At 47.0% G+C, this 24,877-nt stretch overlaps 1 protein-coding gene across 8 annotated transcripts in view; it reads right to left on the reverse strand.

The window, feature by feature from the left end:
- Nucleotides 1-7,644: 7,644 nt before the first annotated feature.
- The window catches only part of CYP4F22 (cytochrome P450 family 4 subfamily F member 22), a 49,861-nt gene continuing 32,628 nt past the window's right edge, over nucleotides 7,645-24,877 (reverse strand). For all 8 annotated transcript variants that reach the window (XM_072947474.1, XM_072947472.1, XM_072947473.1 and 5 more), the window contains 11 exons: nucleotides 22,973-23,117; nucleotides 17,814-17,867; nucleotides 17,566-17,693; nucleotides 17,249-17,370; nucleotides 13,887-14,154; nucleotides 12,655-12,721; nucleotides 12,431-12,560; nucleotides 10,816-10,949; nucleotides 9,856-9,920; nucleotides 8,914-8,996; nucleotides 7,645-8,533 (listed from right to left, as the gene is read on the reverse strand). In XM_072947474.1, coding sequence (XP_072803575.1) covers nucleotides 8,356-8,533; nucleotides 8,914-8,996; nucleotides 9,856-9,920; nucleotides 10,816-10,949; nucleotides 12,431-12,560; nucleotides 12,655-12,721; nucleotides 13,887-14,154; nucleotides 17,249-17,370; nucleotides 17,566-17,693; nucleotides 17,814-17,867; nucleotides 22,973-23,117 — 1,374 coding nt within the window. In that variant the 3' untranslated portion in view covers nucleotides 7,645-8,355. The remainder of the gene's footprint in view (nucleotides 8,534-8,913; nucleotides 8,997-9,855; nucleotides 9,921-10,815; nucleotides 10,950-12,430; nucleotides 12,561-12,654; nucleotides 12,722-13,886; nucleotides 14,155-17,248; nucleotides 17,371-17,565; nucleotides 17,694-17,813; nucleotides 17,868-22,972; nucleotides 23,118-24,877) is intronic.

A 24,877-nucleotide genomic window follows, 5' to 3' on the forward strand; every position in this document is an offset into this window, starting at 1 on the left:
CACCCGCATTCCTTCCAGGCCTACCTGATCCAGCTTCAAGTGGCCGGTCCTGGAGCCCTGAGCAAGTCTGGATTTTCTGCCCTAGATTCTTTTCTTCCTCTGCTGAGGTGGATCCACCTGCTGACAGGTGCATCCAGAGGTGAGTCAGGGCAGGCCTAGGATAGATGAGAAGCAGCAGGACTAGCCAGATGGGGGAGCAGAGAAGCAGGAGGAAAGAAGAGGAAACAGAGGTCCAGAGAGGTGCAGTAACTCACTCCAGCCCCAGAGAGAAGTAATTCAACAAGACAACATGAGTGAAAGGAAATCCTGGCTCAAAGGTTACCTCCTCCTGGAAGCCCTCACATCTCTATTATGGTCTGGTACATTTTTTTTTAATTGACGTATAGTCAGTTTACAATGTGCCAATTTCTGGTGTACAGCATAATGTTTCAGTCATACACACACATACATATATTCCTTTTCATATTCTTTTTCATTATAGGTTACTACAAGATATTGAATATAGTTCCCTGTGCTATACAGAAGAAATTTGTTGTTTATCTATTTTATATATACTAGTTAATATTTGAAAATCTCAAACTCCTTTATCCCTTCCCACCTCCTTTCCCCACCACCTGGTAACCATAAGATTGTTTGCTACATCTGTGAGTTTGTGTCTATGTTGTAGATGAGTTCATTAGTGTCTTCGTTTTTCTTTTCTTTTTTTTAGATTCCACATATAAGTGATATCATATGGTATTTTTCTTTCTCTTTCTGGCTTTCTTCGCTTAGAATGATGATCTCCAGGTCCATCCTTGTTGCTGCAAATGGCATTTTTATTCTTTTTTATGGCTGAGTAGTATTCCATTGTATAAACATAGTGCAGCTTCTTTCTGTCAATGGACATTTACGTTGTTTCCATGGCACAAAAACATATAGATCAATGGAACATTCTTGACTGTTTAACTGATCATCGCCCATCTGCCCTTTAGAGGAGCCTCTTGGCAGCATAGATGACGTCTGCTGTGCTTCCTGGCACATCATGGATATTCATTAACAATTTAGGGAAGAAAGGGACTTTTATTGCTGTGAGCTTCAAAGAAGTGGCCACACAAAACTGTGTTCCTCAGACCAGCCACATGGGCATTAGCAGCAGCACCTAGGAAATGTCGAATCTGGGGCTCTAACCCAGACTCACAAAGGTGATGGCTGCAGGTATTCTGCTCTTGTCCCCAGAAAGAGGAGGACTTAATTTCTCTTCTTAAATCTGGACTGGCCTGGGGTCAGCAAGTGCTGTGCTAGTATGGGCCTTGAAGAGGGCTGGCAGATTAAATTTACATTTGCTTTTGAAACAGATGCCCTCAAAACCCAGTTGCCACACTATAAGGAAGCCCAAGCCTGAAGGAAAAGCCTTATTCCTGTAAATCAACAGCCCCAGCGGATTTCCCAGCCAACAGCTAGAGTCAAATGCCAGCCACAAGAGGGAGCCATCGAGCCGGTCCAGCCCAGTGCTTCCTCCAGGTTACCACAGCTCTGGGTGACCTCATGTGGTACCACAGAACCATCCAGCAGAGCCCAGCTGACATGCAGAATTTTAAGAGAAAATAAAATGATCACTGTTTTAAGCCACTAAGTTTTTGAGGGGGCTGTTCATCACAGAGTAACAGATCATCAGCGCGTGATTACATCTACTGAATCAGAATTTATCTTTTAACCAGATCCCAGGGATTCTAGTGCTTGCTCAAGTTTGAGAGTCACTGCTCAAAGAGACCTGAGTCAGGCTCTGCAGGGTATCTCAGGAAGCCTTACCCTGTCTGTCCTTCAGTTTGTTTGTTTGTTTGTTTTTTCAAATGAGGAGAAAAGTCTGTTTTTGCCAGGGCTGTGTGTTTACTGAGCACCCCCTGTGTCCCAGGCACTATTCTAGATGCCAGGAGGCAGCAGGAAGCACAGCAGACGTCATCTGTGCTTTTAAGAGGCTCCTCTAAGGGGCAGATGGACGACGAGCTAATACATGATCAAGAATGAAAGGGGAAAGGGCAGGGAGGGATAAGTTAGGAGTTTGGGATTAATTGATACTCATAACTATATATAAAATAAACAGCAAGGACCTACTGAACAGCACAGGGAACTATATTCAATTTCTTATAATAACATAATGGAAAAGAATCTGAAAAAACATATATGTATGTATATGTATAACTGAATCACTTTGCTGTTCACCTGAAATTAACTATACTTCAATAAAAAAGAAGAATTTTTTTTAAAGAATGAAAGGTGAAAGGGCAAGGTCCAGCTGAGCTCTACCCAGTGATACACTGGGGTGTATCATTGTGGCCATCGTAGTCATTAAGTCTCCCTTCTCCTCCTCCGCCTCCACTTCCACCTCCTCCTCCTCCTCCGCCGCCTCCCTCCATTTATTGTGTGATGATTGTTCACAAAAACTAACCTGACCACCAAGGACCACCCCAAGCTACAGAACGGAGACTTGAAGAAAGGACCCTTGGGAAGTGTAGTGTTATAGAAAGAGACCACTTGTCCCCCTTTCCTCCCCAAGAGGTGGATTAAAGATCGTAGCAAGGAGGGTATGGTATAGCTCAGTGGTAGAGCATGTGCTTAGCATGCATGAAGTCCTTGACTTCAATCCCCAGCACCTCTACTAAAAAAAAAAAAAAGATAGCAGCAAAATCCTTGCTACCCCATCCCCTTAAGAGGTTATGATGATTTCGTGTGTGTGTCAACTAGGCTAAGCTGTAGTACCAAGTTATTTACTTAAACACTTACCCAGGTGTTGCTGAGAAGATGTTTCGTAAATAAGAGCTAATATCGGGGGAAGGGCATAGCTCAAGTGGTAGGGTGCATGCTTACCATACAATAGCTCCTGGGTTCAATCCCCAGTACCTCCTCTAAAAATAAATAAATAAACCTAATTACCTCCCCCCACCAAAAAAAAGTTGATATCTACACTCAGTCAACTTAAGATAAAAGGGTAAATTACACTCCTTTACTTCAATGTGAATGGGCCTTAAGCAATCCATTGAAAGTCCTCAAGAGCAAAAAACTGAGGTTTCCCAAAAACAAAATTCTGCCCCAAGACTGCAGCCTCAACCCTCGCCTGAGTTTCCAGCCACCCTACAGATTTCAGACTTGACAGGCGCCCTCCACAATTGCATGAGCTAATTCCTTAAAATAACTACCTTTACTATCCATACCTTAAAATAAACATATAAATCTCAAGATATAAATTTGTATCTCAGATTCACATCATACATAAATCTTAAGATAGTAGTAACCTATAGTGAAAAAGAATATGAAACCAAATATATGTGTGTATATGTATGACTGAAACATGATGCTGTACACCAGAAATTGACATATTGTAATTGACTATACTTCAATAAAAAATAAATCTTAATACAAATATATATATATATAGATAGATGAGGGATAGACAGTTTGTCCTGTAGATAGATAGATGAAAATAGATCAATAGATTAGATAGATAGACAGATAGATACTATTCATTGTTTCTCTGGAGAACTCTGACTGATACTACAGAGGTAAAATCTCCTTGAACCTGGGCTGTCCTCAGTGACTCTGGGGACTTGGGAATCTAGGTTACAAGAAGCCTTGCAGCTTCCTCCCAGTCCCTTTGGAATACACTCTCTTAGATCCAACTGCCACGTTAAGAGGAAGCCCAACCGACCCCAATGGAGAGGCCCTATCTTGAGAGGACCCCAGCCAACAGCCGGCACCAAATTGCCCACCACAAGAATGAGCCACTTTGAAAGCAGATCTTCAGCTGGTCCAGCTGGGCCCTACCCAGATTGTAAGTCTGTGAGCAACCTAAATGTTGTCATCTTAAGCTACTACACTTCCTGGATGTCCATTATACAATAAAAGTTAACCAGAACAGATCTATTTCCCATGTTTGGAGTTCTCAAAAAAAAATTAGTTAAATGTGCATAAATGTTTATGTATACAATGAAAAAGCTCATCTATGCAATTTTGTAAAACTAAAAAGAAATCACAGCAAACTGCTGGGCTAGGGGGTGGGGAGCAAGGAGCAGAGTGGAAATTTTTCCCACATAATATTTTGGAGAGAGAGAGAAGAGATTAATGAAGTGCTTACAACAACACTCCCTGGCACACAGTCAGCACCAAGCATGTGTTTGCATTATTTCTCTTATTGTATGACCAGATGAGGACACGAACACCAACCATGAGTTTTGGGTCCCTCTGGTGCACACATCAGGACCTTACTGGTTTACAACCCCCATCCCGTTCAGTCCTTCAGCCCTTAGCAAGGAGAAGTTTCCCGGGAGGTGAGAAAGCACTGGGCTTGGGGTCAGACCTCCCATGGTCAAAACCCACCTTTGCCACTCTCCTGCTGTGTGACCTTGGGCAAGTGACTTGCCCTCTCTGAGCCTCATGTCCTTCTTGGCAAAAAGGGCATAGTAATAGGTCTATGGGAATTAGAGGAGTGTATCCATGTGTGTGTCTTACTTAGTTTGGGTTCCTCAGAAGTAAACTGCAATGCAAAGATTCGAGTGAAAGTCCTTTATTTGGAGGTGACTTTGAGAACAGCATTCAACTGTAAGCTGTTTCTTTGGAAGATGATTCCAGGAAACACCAGTAGGGTAGGGAGGCAAGGAAGTTCCCACTTTGGGCACCTGGGGCTCAGTCCCTCTGGGAGACAGCAGAGAATATGCACCCACCCGTCCTTAGTCAAGGCTGCATCCAAGAGTGTTATTTCTCCCAAATGTCCTGCCTGGTGCAAACAGAAGGGAGATTTGGACAGCGTCTCCTGTGATGAACACAGCCTGATGTGGACAGTTACAGTCATTCGGTGAGTGAGATTCTCCCGTCCTCTCTTCCCAATACATCTATCCACACTCAGTCACACACACATGAACTCACACTTACAAACACACATGCACACACACAGGTGCAGGCACACACATACAATCACACACAGGCACACTTTGACACTCACATACTTGCATATACTCACACACGTGCTCACCTCAATGCACCCAAGCATACAGTCACACATACACGCGCACACAGTCACACACGACTGCCCGTGCACACAAGCTCACACACGCTGTACTAAGGGAGACCAGATGCCTCAGCCGTCTTCCCAAATTTTCCAGCAGAGGGAGCCTCCGACATACTCAGGAGAGGAAAGAGCCAGCATCAGCGCCAGGCCTGGGTGTGCCTTGAGAGTCACACTTGCAGGTGCAGCGGGGTCCCAGGGGCCTACGAGTCCCATGTCTCCCCTCCTCCCCTCTCTCTTTCATTCACCGTCACGGCTCTTAGCAGAAAGTCAATCTACATTTCAAGTATGAAGATCCTGTGAAATCCACAAGACAAGGGAGAATGGAGGTGCAGAGAGGGGCAGTCATGTGCCGCTAGGAAGAGGCAGAACCGGGGTTTAAACCCGAATGTGTCTCTTCTCAAGTCCAAGTTATTTTTGCTGGTGGATGAAGAGGTTGCACGGGAAAAGCGCGGGGAAAGCGGGGGAGGTTGGTGCAATGTTTAGGGAATGATGTGCACTTGGAGACCCCGAGTCTGGACAGGAGTGTGAAAGAGGCAGCATCAACAAGAGCCATGTGGTTCCTGTAAGGCGCGTGACCTCATGTTTCCCTCTCAGCCTGCGAGTAGCCGGCACAGGCGATTCCGGCCGACGATCCCATCATAGGCCACCTAGGGGCGCCCCAGGATCGGCCGCCCAGCGTGGTTTCATCTCCACTTCCCCCAACCCTACCCCATTCCTGTAGAACCCGCTTCTGCGCAGAGAGGCTAGAGACCCAGACCAGGACTAGAAGCCTGAGTGATGGGGTAGGAAAGGACTCGGGGCCCCCTTTGAGATCCCAAGAATATCGTTGTAGGACCTTGGTTGCGTCATTTCACTGGGGAACTCAATTTCCACCTCCGTTATATGAAATAGTAACAGTACCCATTTCATAAAAATATTACCTGTGATAATTAAATGAGAATATCTGGGAAGGGCATACAGGAAGCACTCAACCAACTTTAAATCTCATTATGGTTATCTTAACTCTGGAGACTCCCAGGGTTTGGTCCTTTTTACCCCTCCTCCGTATGCTCACAAGTACACACACCACACACACACCGGGGGATCTCACCCAGTCTTTTTAGACAATAGCTAACACTGAGCCTCCCAAATGTACATCACCAGCCCTAAACTGTCTCCCAAATTCAAGACCCATCTATTCAACTGCCAGCTTGACACCTCCAACTCCTCCTGGCCCAAAATGACATGCTGATCTCACCCCGACCCCCCACCCCCCAAAAACCCAACTTACTCATTCAGGATTCTGCAACTCAGTTGATGATACTTTTCCATCTTTCCAGGTGCTCAGATTCAAACGTGGGGTCCTCCCCTTCTCCTAATCCCCACATTCCATCTGTCTGCAAACCTGACAGCACTACCTTCATGAAAGAACTATTTCTCATCAGAATCCAATTGCCCCTTTTTACCTCTACAGTGCCCATCTTGGGTCGAGTCACCATCTGGTCTCCCTAGTCCCAGCCTTGCCACAGTCTCTATTCAACAGAGCAACTCAAGACTGTAAGATAAATCTTGTCCTTCCTCTGCAAGAACCCTCCATGGCTCACCATTTGTCACAATAAAAGTCAAAATTCTTTCAGTGGCTTCCGAGGCTGTGTGAATTTACTAATTTATTTGGTTCTTTATCATCTGTCATCTGTTTCCCACTTCTAGCATGTCAATTACGCAAGGACTCAAATACTGCCTGGCTTACAGCAGATGATCAATAAAAATGTGATGAATTAATATTATTATTGTAGTCATGGTCATTGCCCTACCTTCTATATCATCATATCGGGGACTACTCCCCCAGCCAAATACTTGGCAATCACCCTTATCTCCTCCATCCCCTCAGCCCTCACAGCTAGCTAGGCACCCCTCCTGTCCCACCTGGACCTCAGCCTCCCTCTTCCCTGAGTTTCCAGCCTCTAGTACAACATTTCCAAGCCACCTCCCTTTCAGCCCAGATCTAACCATAACCTCCCCAGCCCCTGCTCACACATACACTATGGCTCCCTATTGCCCTCTGCATAAAGCCTGAACTGTGATGTGGCCCTGTCCACCCTTCCTCCATCCTGCCCCTACTCCCGAGATCTAGCCACCCTGGCTCCTTGTGAGTTTTCCATGAGCACACTGTGCTCACCCTCACCTCAGGACATTTGCAGCTGCTATCCCGCTACCTGGAGTGCTCTCTCTCCCTTGCCACTACTCAACTTCTGCTTCTGCTTCAGCATCAGAGCAGCTTTCCCTGAGCCAACCTCCACCCCCTGTTCTGCTTGCCCAGCACCAAGGCCTCTCTTTTGGAGCACTTGTTACAGATTGCAAATACATTTTCACGTGGAATTAATTGTTCAACGTATGCCCCCGTCCTTCCAAAGACAGGAATTTTCCTGGGGTTGTGTTCCTGGTCCAGTACCAGCAGACACTTAGGATGCAGTAAGCTGATGAAATAAATGAATGCACAAACTGTCCCCAAAAGTCTGTTTATGTCTGAGGACAAATGGCTTCCTAGCCTCCTAGCCCACAGCTTCCCAACTGTCCAGGACCCTTCATTTTCTTGCTGGGAGCTGGGAGTAAGGATCTGGCCTAGCTGAGGATGGATGATGGGGGATGTCTGCATCCCTTGCTTTTATTTTACAAACATCAGGACACTCAGCAAAGGGCCTTTGAGGAAGGGAGGAAGGAAGGGGCTTGAGAGGGAGGGTGTGAGTTTACAAATCAAGAACAGACAGCCTGGGCCCTAGGATGCAGCCTGATTCCTGAGGAGTTCACCCATTTGAGCTGAGGGCCTCGAGAAGGTGATGTTCAGGTTCAAGGCTCTGATCTCGGGCTCCATTTCCCAAGTCCTCAATTTAAAAGCCAGTCGGGATCCGAGGGAGACCGGACTTGTATCCTAGAGGCCTTGGATGTCCAGTCTTAGGTCCTCCGAAGGCTCATTAGGCTAGGCCTGAAGACCTGAATCCGAATGACGTTGGGGGCGGGGCCTGAGCCCGAGGGGCCTGACCAATCCTGATCCCTCAAACAAGAGAGCAGGAACCGGCCCTCAGGGGGCGGGACCTGGACCTCAAGGGGCGGGATCAGACCCTCAGGAGGCGGAGCCTTGCTTTGAGGGGTGTGACCTGCGCCGTCAGTCTGCTTAATGGAGGAGCCTGTTCACCCCAGGAGCGGAGCCCAGACTTCGAGGGGCGTGGTCAATGCCCTCAGGATCTTGAGGGCGGGGCCTGGGCCCTCAGGGGCAGAACCTGAGCCTCTCTGGGCGGGGCTTGGGCCCCCGGGATCCGCGGGGGCGGGCCGGGCCTCACTCAGGCCCGCGGAGGCAGTGGCTCTACCTTGAGCCAGATACCATCCTCCGTGCGCAGAATGAGCTCGGGCTTCCTTCGCACCTTGCGCGTTCGGTCCACGCTCAGGCGGAAACGCAGCAGAGTCAGCGCCACGGCCACGCGCATCTCAGCCATGGCGAAGCTCTGTCCGATGCAGTTCCTGGAGGACGGGGGACAGGGGGCTTAGCCCTAGCCACTGAGTGAGCAGGATCCTTGGGACTGAGTAAATGACCTCCCCCTCTAAGCCTCAACTCTCTCATGTGTAGAAGGGGAACAAAGGCATCACAGAGCCGTCAGGAGTATATGAGACCAGGACTCAGGGCCAAGCATACAGTAGACGCTCTGTACCCATGGATGATATCGCAGAACCTGATTTGAGGGGGCTTCCTGGTGCACTGAGGGCAGGAAAAAGATACTGGGTTGGTGGAAAGGACACCTGAGTGGGACGCAGTTTCTGCTCCTGATAGGCACACCCCTGACCTTCCACTGGCTTCCATGTTCCTCCTAGACTTGGCTTGGAATGGGGGAAACAGAAGTTACCTGGGTCCTGCAGAGAAGGGCATGTAAGCCAGCGGGGAGCGCTGCTCTGTGTTGTCCGGGTCAAAGCGATAGGGGTTGTACACCTAGGCAGGGGCAGCCTGGGGGTGAGCTCAGCCATCCCAGCCTGCCTCCCCCTCCCTCAGCCTCGGGGAACCAGCCCAGAAGGACGGAGAGAGCCTGACTACAATCCAGCCACACCTGTCTCCTTCAGGCATGACAGACTCATTCCCACCACAGGGCCTTTGCATTCGCCGTTTCTCTACCTGGAACACACTTTTCCCTGCTCTTTCACACTTTTGAGTGTGAATATTTTCAGTTTCAGCTCAAACATCTCTTGCTTGGTAATGTCCTTCCTCACAATATGAGCTAAAGTGCTCCCTCCCTCTAGTTTTTATTTCTTTTATGTATTTATCAATACCCAAAATGATTTTTTTTTTTTGCTTCTTTTCTTCCTCCAGACTTCACTGTGAGCTCTGTGAGGGCAAAGAGAGTATCTTCCTCTGTTCTCAGTGCCCAGCTCTGGGTCTGACACACAGCAGATTCTCAATAAAGATTTGTTGATGTAATGAAGTAACAGTAAATGATGGTATAGCTCAGTAGTAGAGCACATGCTTAGCATGCACAAAGTCCTGGGTCCGATCCCCAGCACCTCCATCAAAAATAAGTAAATAAATAAAAACTCAGTTACCTCCCCCCAAAATAAAATAATAAATTAAAAATTAATTTTTAAAATGTTTTAAAAATGAATGAATAAACCTAATTTAATTACCTCCCCCCCCAAAAAAAAGTTTTTAAAAATGGGAGAAGGGCCATTTAAGCCCTGCCATCAGCCCTGCCGTCTGGCTCCCTAGGGAGCAGAGGAGGGGAGCCCTTGCTGCCCAAGGACTGCCCTTTCTGAGGAAGGAGAAGCTGAGAGAAGGAAGGGTCGGGGCAGGAGCTCACCTTGGCGTCAGGCCACACTGTAGGGTTATAGTGGGTCCCGTAGACACTGACCAGGCAGATGATTCCTGTGGGGAGGAGTGGGGTCAGTGGAGCTGAGGGAAACCCGGGCCTCCTCTGGAGACCTACCCCTCCGTGGCTCTCCCTTGAGTATGCCATTCCCATGAGCCATCTGCCATCCTTTCCTGCCTTTCCTTCCCTAAAAAGTCCTGTTGCTCCATCCACTTTCTCGACCTCTCCCTAAGAGGTCCCCATCTAGCTGCCATGCTGGCCACACAGTGATCTTCCTCCCTCACATATCTGACATTGCTCCTCCATAGTTCAAATACCTCCCATGGCTCCCTACTGCCCTGAGGATCAAGGTCAAGCACCTTAACCTGGCATTTAAGGCCTTTTAGTCTCTGCACCCTGAGGCTCTCCTCCATAAACATGCTCTCTTTCATTTCTAACCTCCAAGGCTCACCTCTCACGTTCCCTCTTCCAGGCAGTCCTCCCTGTATTACACCCAAGCTCCAAACATCGTTCATTTGGAGCTGCTCCAGCCTCTCTCCCTCCTTTAGCCCACTCCTCACCCCACATGGCTGGGAATGTCTGTGCCCTGCTGTACCTCCCCCAGAGTGGGTGGTACGCAAAGCCTGAGCCTGGGGATGAGGTTTCTCTAGATGTCAGCATCATCCAGGACAGGACCTGGTCTCTAGGGAATATCTGTCAACTAAATGAAACCAGCCCTTCCCTACCTGCACCCTCACAGGGACCACCCTGCCACACCCGCTCCTTCCTTTCCACTTGGATTCACCGATCTCTCAGTACCCCCATGCACACAGCTGGGTCTCCCCCATAACCCCAGAGGCAACAGGCTATAAAGTGCTGGCTCATCTACAAGGACGGTGCACCTGGGGCAGGCATAGGCAGACCCCTGTGGGCAATAGAGCAGTCAGGCAGCAGGGAGCAGACAGTGGGCACCTTTGGGGATGATACGCCCATCTGGGAGCTTGACGTCTTCCGTGCATTGACGAGAGATCATGGTTACGGGTGGGAACTTCCGGAGGCTCTCCTTGATGCACATTGTGGTGAAGGGCAGCTGGGTCAGGTCCTCCCTGGGGAATATGGACCAGTGGGTGACTAGGGGCCAGGCCATGATGCCACCCCCTCCCCCAAATGCACACACATGTGCACACAGGCAATTAGGAGCAACTGCAGGAAACCAGTCTAGGATCTCAGACTTGCCCCAACTTCAGGCATTTCCAGTGGTGCCTGCACACACCTCTAATCCTCAGCGTGTAAAATATCTGACTCCCAACCAATCAGAGCAGCGCTAGCCAGACAGATGCAAGCCTAGCCTTAACCCTTTAACTGATGAATTTTGTGGAGGTCAGGGGGCACCCTGGGAGGTGCTAGGATAGCCAGGGGACCCTGGGGTATCAGTGCTTTACCAGCCTGTATAAATCAATTTCAGCACTTATAGACTCATACATCCTCTCCTTATACTGTTATTTACTTAATTTTTTTCCTTTGGACTTTGGGTCCCAAAATTGGATTGATTATAACTCTCAATTCATTATCTAGATTGTTTTCTTTACATCAGCAGATTCTCTTTCGAAGAAACTTTCTATTCCTACCATAAAGGGCAAATGGCATGCCTGATATAAAGGTAGCCATAAACACAAACACCACTGGGAAACAGAAGAGGGTAATTAAACTCTGGCTAGATACCACCTGCTGCCCAATTCTCAGAATAAGAGTCATCTTCTCCCTTTGTTAAAAAGGCAGGTTAACAAGGATTAGCAAGGTGCTGAAGACATGATGGTGCCAACTGAAAGGGTCACCCTAAAGTCATAATCTGAAAGGTTGACATTGAATCAAAAGGAACTTTCTCACTGTTCAGTGCTATTTCATGCTGTGTTTTCTTTGCCTCACCCAAGATCAGCTCTACACAGCACACATCTGAAGTAAACAGGATTATTATTCTTCCTTTCCCCCAACATTGGAATCACCAAGCCCTTTGCCATGTGAGTCTGCTCTTGAGTGAATGGAGTATATGTCCCACCCCATTCATGTTGGGTTTGGCCATGTGATCTGCTTTAGCTAATGGAATGTTACAAGGCAAGCAGAGATTTTTAATTGTGTGGCTCTTTATGCTTCTGAAATCTGCCTTGAGAAAACATGCCCAGGGTGGCTGCTGGTCCAAGAAGAATGAGGAGACACGTGGTACAGACCTGAACCCAAACCTCAGTTTGAAAGCAACACCACTCAGTGCAGCCCCAGCTGTAACAAGAGTTATGTGCAGACAAGAGCAAGAAATAAATGCTTGCTGCAAACCACTGAGTTTAGGGACTGTTTGTTACACAGCGTTGTTGCAACTGTTGTTGACTAAGACGTTCCTAATGAAGAACTCCTACTTTATGAAGTAGGCATATGCATGAATGTCATCCCCATTTTACAGTTGAAGAAATTGAAATTCAAGAAGCTTAAGTGATTTGTCTGAGGTTAGATAATCAGTAAGTGGTACAGCAGAGAGATTCAAACCCAAAGCTCTAAACTCAGCCTGCCCCCACCATCCCCATGACTCCAGACTGACCACTCCAGCTCCTCTAGCTCTCGATTTTTCATGACTTCCTGGATCTCTTCCCGGCACTTCTCCTGGTACTCCGGATACTTGGCCAAGTTGAAGAACACCCATGAGAGCCCACTGGATGTTGTGTCATGACCTGCAGGCAGATAAGGGGCTTCAGTGGAGGCTGCCTGCAGATAGTGGAGATGCTGTCTTCTGATAATGGAGCCCCTTCTCGCCCATATCCTCACCCTCAAACATGAAGGTGTCAGCTTCAGCTCGGATGTCCTCATCTGACATTTCCTTCCCATCTTCATCCTGGAATGGCAGTAGATTCTGCTCAGCCCACTTTGTCCCACCCTCCAAGTCCTAGGAGTTCTTCCAATGTCAAGCTACCCTCCTCTTTCCCTTAAGCCAAGCTACAGGGGAAAGGATTCCAGGCAGGTGGAGCTGTGCAACTTGTCTAAGAAAGATGGAAAGTGGGAAGGAGAGCCAAAGATGAAAGGAAGAAGGGGTTTCATATTTCTTCAGCAGTTCCTAGCCCAAAGCATCCTGCCAGATGCCTGACAGCAATCTTGTGATCAGATCTTACGATCCTCATGCTGTAAATGAGGAAACTGAGGCTCCAAGGGAAGAGTCAGATGACCAAGGTCAACCATCCATGAGGCGGTAAAGCTAGAAATGGAATTCAGAACTGGCTGAATCCAGAACCCAGATGCTGCTCAGAAATCCCACAGAAGCACCACTAATTGGTGACTGCCTATCTCTGCCAGTGTCACATTTCTTCAAGGTCTTGTATTTCATCTTTGTTAAGTGTTGTGGCCTGAATTTTTCCCCTCCCCACCCCCACCCTAGAATTCATATAGTGAAATCCTAACCCCCCAGCACCTCAGAATGTGACCTTATATGGAGATAAGGCTTTTCCAGAAGTACTTAAATTACAATGAGGTCATTAGAGTGGTCCCTAAGCCAGTATGACTGATGTTCTCCTAAGAAGAGGAAAGGAGGACACAGATGTGCACAGAGGGACGACCATGTGAAGACATAGGGAGAGGAGAGCCAGCTACAAGCCTTGGCAGGTAACCCTTGGCAGGGAAAGGTATAGCTCAGTGGTAGAGCACTTGCTTAGCATTCATGGGGTCCTGGGTCAATCCCCAGTACCTCCATTAAAATAAATAAGTAAATAAGCCTAATTACCTCCCCCGCTAAAGTTTTTTAAAATTGAAGAAAAGAAAAGAAACCAACCCTGCCAACACCTTGATCTCAGAGATCTAACCTCCAGGCTGAGACTGAGAAAATTGACTTCTGTTGTTTTAAACCACCCAGCATGCACATCACTGTGTTAGGGCAATGCTAGCAAATGAATACTGTCTCACGTGTTCTGCATCTGCCTGCATTCTAATCCACGTTAGTTTGGGTGTTTACCATCTTACAGTTGCTGCAACTCATGGACAGGGCTCCACCCTCCAGGATCCAGCCTCACCCTGGCCAGGAGCAGCACATCGATGAAGTCCAAGGTCTTGCCCTGCTTGGCCTTAAGCCAGGCTTCCATGCCCTGTTGGCGGAGCACCCGCCGCCGCTCCTGGATGACCTCCGTGGTGAAGTGGTGCACAGTGTCACAGGCCTGCCGGAAACGTCGCCCGTCTGCTGTGCGGTAGTAGATGAAGTCGAGGTGGTGGTGGAGGCGATACTGGCGCCGGACCACCAGGGCACTTAGCTCAATGATGGCCGAGATGTAATCGCTCATCTTCCTGCCAGGGAGAGGAAGGGCCATGAGCATAGGCCCGCAACCTAAGACAAGCTTCCTCCCCAGAGAGGCCCGAAATTAACTATTTGGTGAGCTTATTTATTTTTTTAATAGAGGTACTGGAGACTGAACCCAGGACCTTGTGCATGCTAAGCATGCACTCTACCACTGAGCTATACCCTTCCCCCTATATTCTCCTATTTTCTTATATTCTTGATGCTCTGCCATTTGGGGCCTCACTGATGGGAGAGACACCTCCTCTCCCGGGACTAACCATTTCTAAGAGCTAGCAAAGGACTCACCCAGGAGCATGCCTTTCTTTTGCAAACCAACCAATCCAGAGTTCATACTCCATACATTATTGGGCTGAGCCACTATCCCCCTGCCCTAATCACACCAGGGCCAGGACACTTAGGGGAAGCCCTATGCCCCAGCGCCTGTTGAAATTACTCAAACTAGCCAATCCTAAACCTGCATAACATACCTTTGCCATTCCTTCCTGTAGAAGTTCCCCCAAAAAGTTTTTGCCATGCTTTTTCCTGGTGTTTCCCTATGTGGCCCTCCCTGTGTGGTGTGGCATGCCCCCTCATCTTGGGAACTGTAAGTAACAAGCTATCTTTTCAATGGCAACAGTCTCCTAATCTGTTGGCCTCACTATACCAGAATCAAACCAAATTCTGGGTATATTTTAAAACAGGCTGGGGGGTAAGGGGGTACAGCTCAGTGGTAGAGTGCATGCTTAGCATGCACGAGGTCCTGGGTTCAATCCCTAGTACCTCCATTTAAAAAAAAAGGCCCAAAGAAGGATGAGGACTTTCAAGTAAATGTAACATCATAAAATTAAATGGCTACTTAGAATACAAATGTGTGGTTGCCAAGGGGGCGGGGGGTGGGAAGAGATAGACTGGGATTTCAAAATTGTAGAATAGATAAACAAGATTATACTGTATAGCACAGGGAAATATGTACAAGATCCTATGGCAGCTCACAGAGAAAAAAAAATGTGACAATGAATATATATGTGTTCATGTATAATTGAAAAATTGTGCTCTACACTGGAATTTGACACAACATTGTAAAATGATTATAAATCAATAAAAAATGTTTAAAAAAATTAAACGGCTACTATCCACAGAGTGGAAGAAAATATTTAAAAATCATATATCTGATGAGGAGCTTGTATCTAAAATATATAAAGGACACTTAAAGCTCAATAATGAAGAAGACAGACAACCCAATTTTAAAATGTGCAAAGAATATGAAGAGACAAAATTCTCCAAAGAAGACATACAAATGGCCAATATGCACATGAAAAGGAACTTAACAGCATTAGCCATTAGGGAAATGCAAATCAAAACCACCATGAGATACCACTTTATCCCAACTAAGATGGCTATAATCAAAAAGACAGATGATAAAAAGTGTTGATGAGGCTGTGGAGAAATTGGAGCCCTCACGTACTGCTGGTGGGAATGTGAAATGGTGCAACCACTTTCAGGAAATGTCTGGCAGTACCAAAAGAGATTAAATGTAGAATTATCAGATGGCCCAGGAATTTCACAACAGGTATATACCCAAGAGAATTAAAAACACATGTTTATACAAAAACTTGTACATTAATGTTTATAGCAGAACTGCTCATAATAGCCAAAAAGTAGAAACAACCCAAATCTTTATCAGCAGATGACTGGATAAACAAAATGTTGTATTAAGTGGTAAATGGAATTATTATTCAGCAGTTTTGAAAATGAATTATTGATACCTGCTACAACATGAGTGAATCTGAAAACAATATGTTGGTTGAAAAAAAGACACAGAAGTGTATATAATTCCATCTATATGAAATTTCCATAATAGACAAATCTATAGAGACAGAAGGAAGATTAGTCATTGCCTAGACCTAAAGGAGAAGTTGGAAGTGGGGAATGGGCACTAAAATGTACAGGGTTTCCTTGCTGAAAATACTCTAAACTTGGTTATGGTGATGGTTGCATAACACTGTGAATACACTAGAAACCACTGGTTGTCTACTGTAAATGGGTGAATTGTATTCTATGTGGGTTACACCTCAGTAAACTTTTTTTTAAAAAGAAAAAAAAATAAATCACAAGAGGCAAGGTTACAAGAGCTGTCCTTAGTTCTGAAGTGCTTGTTGCTTCCATGCACTTATCAGTCTGCCATTTTCTTGTTTATTTATTTGTTCATGGTTTCTGCCTGCCTTCCTACCAAAATGCAAGTTTCAGAAGAGCAAGACCTTGTCTGCTTTGTTGACCACTGAATTCTAGTCTGGGGCTCTGCATAGTACACACTCAATAAACATTTCTTTGACTGATTAATGAATTAATTACCAAGGCCACCTCCACCTTACCCAACTGGAACAATACCCCTACAGGAGTAACAATGTTAGTAGCTTGTTGTTGAGGACCTACTATGTGCTACAAACCTGACAGTTATTTTGTCCCTTATTCCTTATATCCCCACTTAGACTATAAGCTCCAAGGAACTGGAACTTAGTCTGTTGCCCACCCCTATTGCCTATCCCCAGTAGCTAGCGTAGTGCCAGGCACATAGTAGGTACACAACAAATACTTGATGAGTGAATGAATGAACCAAGACAGTAGTCATTTTACTTATTCATTCAACAAATATTCACTCAGCATCTACTGAGTGTCAGGGCTGTGCTTCATCATTTTACCCTTAAAGCAACTCTCAGAGGGTCAGGAATTGTCATCCTTATTTTATAAGCAAAGAAACTGAGGCTCAGAAAGTGTCGGAGGGTGGAGGACACTTTCTAACGACCACATCCTCTTTGTGGAGGAAATAAGCATTTACCAAGCGCCTACTGTGTGCCATTGACTCACATTATCTCACTTAATTCTCATACAGTGACTGTGGGGACAGAACAAGGATTTCCATCTTGGGGATAAGGAAACAGGCTCAGAGAGGTGATGTCAGTTTTCCAGAACCACACAGCCTGCCAGTGACCGAGCATCAGCAGCCCAAGAGTGCCTGCCACCTAAGAGTTTCCTTTCTCCTCCCTCCCATCACCTCACCCCTCTGAAGCAGCTGGCTCTGTTCCCCGGGGAGGCCACACTCACTCCTGGTAGTCGCTGTTGTAGCTGAAGACACATTTCTGAAGAGTATCTAGGGTCATGAGGCTGATGTGCTCAAACATGTCGAGGGAGACATCCGAGCCCTCCACCAGGCGCCGCCATTTAGCCTGGAAGAGCGAGACACATGGCAAGTGGGCACGGAGACCACAGGCTTTAAGCCAGAATGACGATGACCCAGCCCAAGCCCACTTTATAGATAAAGGAAGTGAGGCTTCCTGACATCACCTGGCTTGCCCATGAGTTGGAGTCTGGACCAGTCTCACTCCCAGGATACCCTCTTCCCAAGAATCCTGGGGACTCACATGCATGATATTGGTGCACTGGTTGAAGATCTTCATGTAGGGCTTCAGGATGTCGAAGTGGAAGGCAGGTGTCAGCAGGCGGCGGTGTCGGCTCCACTTGTCACCTTTGCTGAGCAGCAGCCCATCTCCTGGGCCCAGTAGACCGAGATTAGGGACCTCTCCTATTACTCTGCAACACTGTAAGAAACCCCACACCTGCCCCCTCTTCCCTGAAACCCCAGCGCCAGCCTACCCAGTCCCGTGCTCACCCAGCCAAGGTCTCAGGAAGCCATAGAAAAGTTCATCCTTGGGAGCAACAGCAGCTGTGGAGAAAAAAGTGGAAATGATGCTTCAAAACAGAGTTCTGACTCTTGACCTCTGCTTATGACCTCCGTAGGCCTCCACTCTAGGCTCTGACCTCCCACCTCACCCCTCCAGTCCAATCCTCCATGCCTGCCTGGAAAGATTCTTGTAAAATAAGATCTGATCTGAACATGAGCCTCCCCTGCTCAAACACCTCCTATGTCTCCCTATTGCCCTTGTATAAAAGTTCAAGCTCAGGCTAGCACTGAAGACCCTGCTGCATCTTGCCACCATGTGCCTCTTCCACCTCATTCTTCAGTATACACCAGATAACTCCACATGCTGTCCCTCACTTCCAAACCTTTGCCCAGGCCCTACTCTTTATCCAGAATGGTCTTCATTTACTTCTTCCCCGAATCCATCCCCTCTTTTCTGCCAACTCAGGCCTTGTGAATTACACCTCCTGTGCTCCCAGCCGCCAGCCTTGCCCTGTCCAGTCTGTCCCGCACCCTGGACCCAGGGGGGATCTTATCTGACCCCAGATCTGACCATGTCTTTTCCTGGCCACACAACCATTTGCCTCAAGCACAGCTGCTGTGAATGATCTACCCAGTCCAGACCTCTCTCAAAACACTTCTACCCTCCACCATCACCACCCCTTCTCCCAACATGCTCAGCTTCCTAACATCACAGAACTTTTCTCAGCTCCTTGAAAAGCCGTGTTCTCTCTCTGCTCTGAGTCCTTCCACCAGGTGCCCTCACTGCCTCAAAGACTCTCCCCTCATTCTTTCAGTCTCTGCTTGGATGCCATCTCCTCTTCCAAAAGTCACTCTGTATTGTATCCATCCAGTTACAAGCCCCTTGAGGGAAGAGACCTTGTTAATCACTAATATATAGGAGTTAAACAAATTTTTATTGTATGAACAAATTAACCAATCAAAGGATGAATGAATAAAAAAATCAGTGAGTGGATGGATGGATGGTTGGTTGGATGGATAAATAAGTGAATTTCCTTTCTATGTGCTGAATAGACTGGGGACAGAATGAGCAGGACCCAGGAAGAAAGCACCCGAAATTCAAGTGATGTCACTTTTACTTGAGATATGACTCAGCCATCTACACACACTCCCCAAGAATTGGCCAATTATATGCACAGTCATCTGTCTACTCATTCTCCCATTCAGCACACCTGTTCCACCACCTTTCTGTGCCCAACCCATGCTGGGTGATGTTGCGGGCCCAGAGAGGGCGCAGCTCCACACCCTGCCTGGAGGAGCTCTGGGTGGAGTGGGAAACGGAAGCAGAGGCACGTCATGCAATTAGCAAGAAGGTAGAATGTATGCCAGGAGCAGAGGGAGGCACAATGAAAGGGCTGTTGGAAGTCAAGGGAGACTTCCACGAAGAGGCAGCATTGGAGGAGGTGGTGGGAGCCTAGGTACTTCTCTCCTCTCTGAGCTCTGGACCCCAGACTAGGCTCTTCTAGGGTCTTTCTGACACACAATGGCTGTCATGCTCAAACATCTCCCATGGCTCCACCCTCAGCGTAAAACACAAGCTCCTTCACTTTTTGCACAAGAGCTCTGACCCTGCTCCTGTCTCATTTCCAACTTCTCCCCATGCATCATCTTCACTGCAAGTCACCTGAATTCCCTTGGCACTTTAACATATCTGCACCTTTGCACTTTGGGCCCTCCACCTGGGATCTATCATCTGGCAAACTCCTATGCATCCTTCAAGGTCCAGCTTCACTGATACCTCCTCCAGGAAGCTTTCTCCAAACCTTCTCCCTGGGCACTTTCTCTACCATCCTCAGGTCCCTTCTTAATGCAATCTTGACCACTCGGTGCCAGGAGAGGCTGTGTCTGGGCTGTCTCTCCCATCAGTTTCCCCTTCATGAACAAGGAGATGGTAACGTCTACCTCAAAATAGGTAATATAAGAAAAGCTCCTACAAGGTGCTGAGCAAGAAGCTGCATATTACTGTGGTTGAGAGCTTGGCCTCTGGGCTGGCTAGGTCCAGGTTCAAATCTCATCCCTACCAAGAATTCGATGTGTAAATTTGGGCATGTTACCACTCCACCCCTCCACCTCCTCATCTGCCAAAGGGGAAACAGAACAATCCTGCCTGACTCATGGCATCCCAGCAAAAACTCAATGAACTAATGTGCTTCCGGCACACAGTAGGTACTCATTAAATATTTGTGCACATAAATGAATTTGTGCACATAAATTAACTGTTGGCCATTTTTACTGATATGACTATAATTATTGCTCACTGGTGCCAAGAACTTGTGAGATGAATATCTGGATCCCCAGCTCACAGCAGAACCCTAGTAAGGAAAAATGAGTGCACAGACACCATGGAAAACAGTTCAGTGTTTCCTTGAAAAGTCAGATGTATGTTCCCATATGATCCCACAATTCCACAACTAGGTAGCTACCCAAGAGAAATGGAAATACATGTTCAAAACTTATACATACATGTTCATGTCACCATAATTCATAACAGCCAAAAGGTAGAAATAACCCAAATGTTTGTCAACAGATGAATGGATAAACAAATGAAGAGGGGGAGGGTGTAGCTCAGTGGTAGAACACATGCTTAGCATGCATGAGGTCCTGAGTTCAATCCCCAGCACCTCCATTAAAAATAAACTAATTAATTAATTAATTAAAACTAATTATCCCCCCCAAACAACAAAACAAATGTGGTAAATTCATATATCCATGCAATGAAATATTACTCAGCCTTCAAAAAGAATGAAGTCCTGATCATTGCTGCAATGTGGGTGAACCTCAAAAACATTATTCTGAGTATAAGAAGTCACTTGCAAAAGAACACATTTTGTATCATTCCTTTCCAATGATATAGACAGAAAAGGAAAATCCATAGAGACAGAAAGTAGATTAGCATTTACCAGCAGATGAAGAGATGGGGAGAAGTGGGAAGGGATTACTTAATGGGTGCAGAGTATTTTATGAAGTGATGAAAAAATTCTGAAACTAGAGAGAGCAGAAGATTGCACAGCAATGTGAACTCACGAAATACCTTATACTTTAAGATCATTAATTACATGGTGTGTGATTTCATCTCAATAAAAAGAGAATATACAAAAATAAGCTATAATTATATGCCTATATATCATGCTTTGTCTTCTATAAAGCATTTTCACCTACTTTCTCCTATGAGTACTCTCTATCACAAGTACCCTTTAGAAGAGGAAGAAACAGCGGTTCCAAAAGGTGCTGTACTGTTCTCAGGGCCCAGCAGCTCTGCAGTTTTAAGCACAGAGGAGCAAACTCCTCCAGATGTGGCCCCAAGGAGGCCCCAGTCAGGGATGGTACAAAAGACTTGGGGCCAGGCCTGTCCAATCTCAGGCGGGCAGGCACAGAGGGGCAGGGAAGCTGACTTCAGGCTGCCTCCCCTGATTCACAGCCCCACCCTCCCCAACTTGGAGTCCCCCATCCGGCTCCTCCAGGGAGGAAGGCAGTGGATATCCTGCCTGTCTTGAGAGAGGGGAGGGGAGGGGAGAGAGGGAGACCTGCACGTCAGAGTGCTAAGCTTAGCAAGTGGGGGATCTGTTCCCTGATCTAGTTGGGATCTCACAGCCATGCAGGATGACACTCAGAAAACAGATGCTCTGAGGTGGTAGGGGGAGAAGGAGAGAGGGAAAGAAAGGGGAAAAAAAGATATCAAAAAGGCAGAAGAGAAGAAACCCTTATTAGTACCTGCCCACACTCTATGACTGAGGCTTCAAATCATCCCATTTTACAGATCAGAAACTGAGGCTCTGAGAAGCTAGATGAATTGCTGGGTCACACAGCAAGTATGTGCTTCAGCCTGGATTCAAACCCAGACCAGCCAAGTCCTGGTCCAGGCCTCTTGTGACAATGTGGTACCCATCCCTTGGAAAAGTCACCCCTCCCAGGGTCTAGGTTTCCCTCTTTGTTCAATGGGGATAAATTGGGTGTACTTGATCTGAACAATAAAGAGGGAAAACCCCTTTACAAGAAAAAAAAAAGATTATACTGTATAGCACAGGGAAATATATACAAGATCTTGTGGTAGCTCACAGCGAAAAAAAATGTGACAATGAATATATGTTTGTTCATGTATAACTGAAAAATTGTGCTCTACATTGGAATTTGACACAACATTGTAAAATGACTATTACTCAATAAAAAATGTTAAAAAATGGGGATGGTTATTCCCTTATATATGCAATAATGGGGGAACACTGAGGCATGAGGAGGGTATGGCTGGTAAAGAGAAGGGTGGCAGCCCCTTTCTCTTTCATGGCTTCAGGGAGGCAGCCTTGAAGGTGGTCTCCAGACATGTGTTTGAGAAGGTCAAAGCTGAGGCCAGAGATTCTAGAATTCCTGGAGCTCTTTATTTCCCATTCCTTCTCTCTCAAATGTCCCCTGATACCTCTGGAGATGTTCACAGATATGCAAGTCCACCTGAGGGTCCAGAGCCCTGCTTATAAGGAAGATAGTGCTGAACACAGATACATTTAGCTGTAAATGGTTAAGACTGAGAATGAGACAGTCCAGAGTAGAGAGTTATGATCTGTCTGCATGGTCAGGGGAGGCTTCCTGGAGGAGGGGGTCATTAGAGCTGCATGTTGAAGGCTGAGTAAAAGCTTTCCAAGCACACTTGGGAGTCCTACACCTTGGGGTAGGTGCGGACTGCAGAAGGGAAAAGCAATCCTTCAACCTCTCCCTCTCTGCCAATCAGGGTCAGCTCAAGTGATGAAAGCAGACTGCAGGCTGGGATAACCACAGAGGGAGTGTGAGAACCCAAAGGATGGGAGTGCCGTGGCTTAAAATTGAGCAACAACCATTTAACAAAAGCTTGGGCAAACAATTGCCTATCCAAGCATGTTTGGCTCTGACTTTGAGAGGTGGACATCCTCTCAAATTTCCTGGGATTCTTAGATATTGTCTCACCTTTTCCCATGCTGTTCCCACTATTTATATTGCCATTTTGGCTGTGGTGAACTCCTATTCATCCTTCAAGGCCCAACTCAAATGGCCCTTCCTCTGCATAACCCACCAGCCTAGAAACGCAGGTTGGCTCTGGGAGCTGAGGGTTTACTCATTACTCAGAGGCCCAGCACACCTACCTGAAGCGCCCAGCAGGGGCTTGATGTAGTCAGGGTGCATTAAAACCAACAGTGGCAGGACAGGTCCCAGCCACACCAGGATCACGTAGTGCATGCTTTCCAGCACCTTATTCTCATCCTGGAGACCCGACTCATTTGGGAGATACTGCAAGGGGTGAAGGGAAGGGTAGTGAGAAGTTAACCAGCCCCGGCTTCCCCCAGCCCTTCACTCCCACCAACTCCCATGTCCTCAAAACAAGCTGGGAAGAGCTGTATGATTGCAAGAAATCAGCTGCACCTCACTGAGTCTGCATTCCCTCATCTGAAAACAAGGGGGGGAAAATCAACTCCCCTTCAGAGGGTAGTTGAGAGCATTCATGAAATAGCAAAATGAAAGAGTCCCAGCATGGAGCCTGACACATGGCTGGGGTTCAAGAAATACAAACAGTAACAGTAAACACAATAATGATAACAGCTGGCATTTATGGAGTATTTCTGTTAGGAATATAATATTACTAGTATTCTATCTAACACATACATGTGCTTGCAGTATTGGGCGCTGCTGTGGGCATTTTTCACAGAGTCATACTTCAACACACAAAAGAACCCTATGACATAGTTGTTACCATTTTCCCCATTTTACTTTACTCAGAGACGTCAAATGACTTGTCTGAAGTTACAGGTAAGTGATTGTACTGGTTTGGGCTCCCCTAGAAGCAGGACCTGAGACAGTTTATTTGGGGGGATGATCCCCAAAAACATGGATGGGGTGAGAGGAAGTGAGATAGGAAGGGAAAGCAGCCAGTAAAGGGTTGTCAAGAGATTTACCCTTATGGGCAACTGGGGCTCAGTCCTACTGGGAATCTCCGGGGAACACCTATCTCAGAGTAAACCTACAGGAGGGTGAGGTAGCCAAGGTATTTATACACCAATTCATCTAGTCCCATAGTTACTGGCTGAGGGCCCCTCCTGGGGCATTAACTTTCAAACTCACAGAACACCCAGGCCGGGTGGGCTTCAGGTACTAGAGAAAGCCCTAGAACACAGGCGCTGGCAGCCAGAAGTCAGCCCATTGCTCCCAGAAATGGGCTGAGAAGATTTCAGCAAGCACTGGCATTATCTGACCCAGTGGCAAAGCCAGGGGCTCAAATCCATCTTCAGTGGCTGCATGATCTTAGGCAAGTCACTTAACCTCTCTGAGTCCCAAAGGGTAAATCCATAATATAGGGCAGAGTCATTCTTATTTCACTGGCTATGAGAATTGGGAGAGCTCAGACATAAAAGGGCCTAACCCAGTGCCTGGCCAGTGGTAGGGCCCAGCCGTTGTAGAATGAATGAGTGAATAAGCAAACGAACAAAGGAATGGTTCCTCTCTGGCTCTTATGTGTCCTCGATCAGGCTCAACCCTAAGCCTGTCCACACACAAGACAGGTCACAGCCTCTTCCAGGTCTCATGGCTCTGGGAGGCAGGCTGGGCACACAAAGTCAAGGCTGGACTTCAGAACTGGCCTGGGTCAACAGCCCAGGGCACCAGAGCCTGGCCACTACCTCCAGGACCACCATCCAAGCCAGAGGGCTTCCTGGAATGATGGACACTGGATATGGGGCATAAAAAATGAGTAGAAGTTTGACTAGTCTGGGCAGAGGGCACAATTTCAGCAAAGGCCATGGAGGTGGAAAGTCAGAGCCTTGTTACAGAAGCAGGAAGTCACTCTATGGGATTAGAGAGAGAGATGGTAGAACAGGTGAGGAGGGAGAACGTTGAAGTCTAAAGGGACTTGAACTCCAGCTTAGGAGCTGGGACATTCTTGGGACAGCAGTGGAGAGCCATAGAGGGTGTGTGAGCAGGGGAGGGACATGGTTGGATTCAAGAATCCTTCTGGGGCCAGGATAGGGGACGGACTAGAGGGGAGAGACTGGAGGCAG

Source organism: Vicugna pacos, chromosome 22 (genome assembly GCF_048564905.1).
Source record: "Vicugna pacos chromosome 22, VicPac4, whole genome shotgun sequence".
Lineage (NCBI taxonomy): Eukaryota > Metazoa > Chordata > Mammalia > Artiodactyla > Camelidae > Vicugna > Vicugna pacos.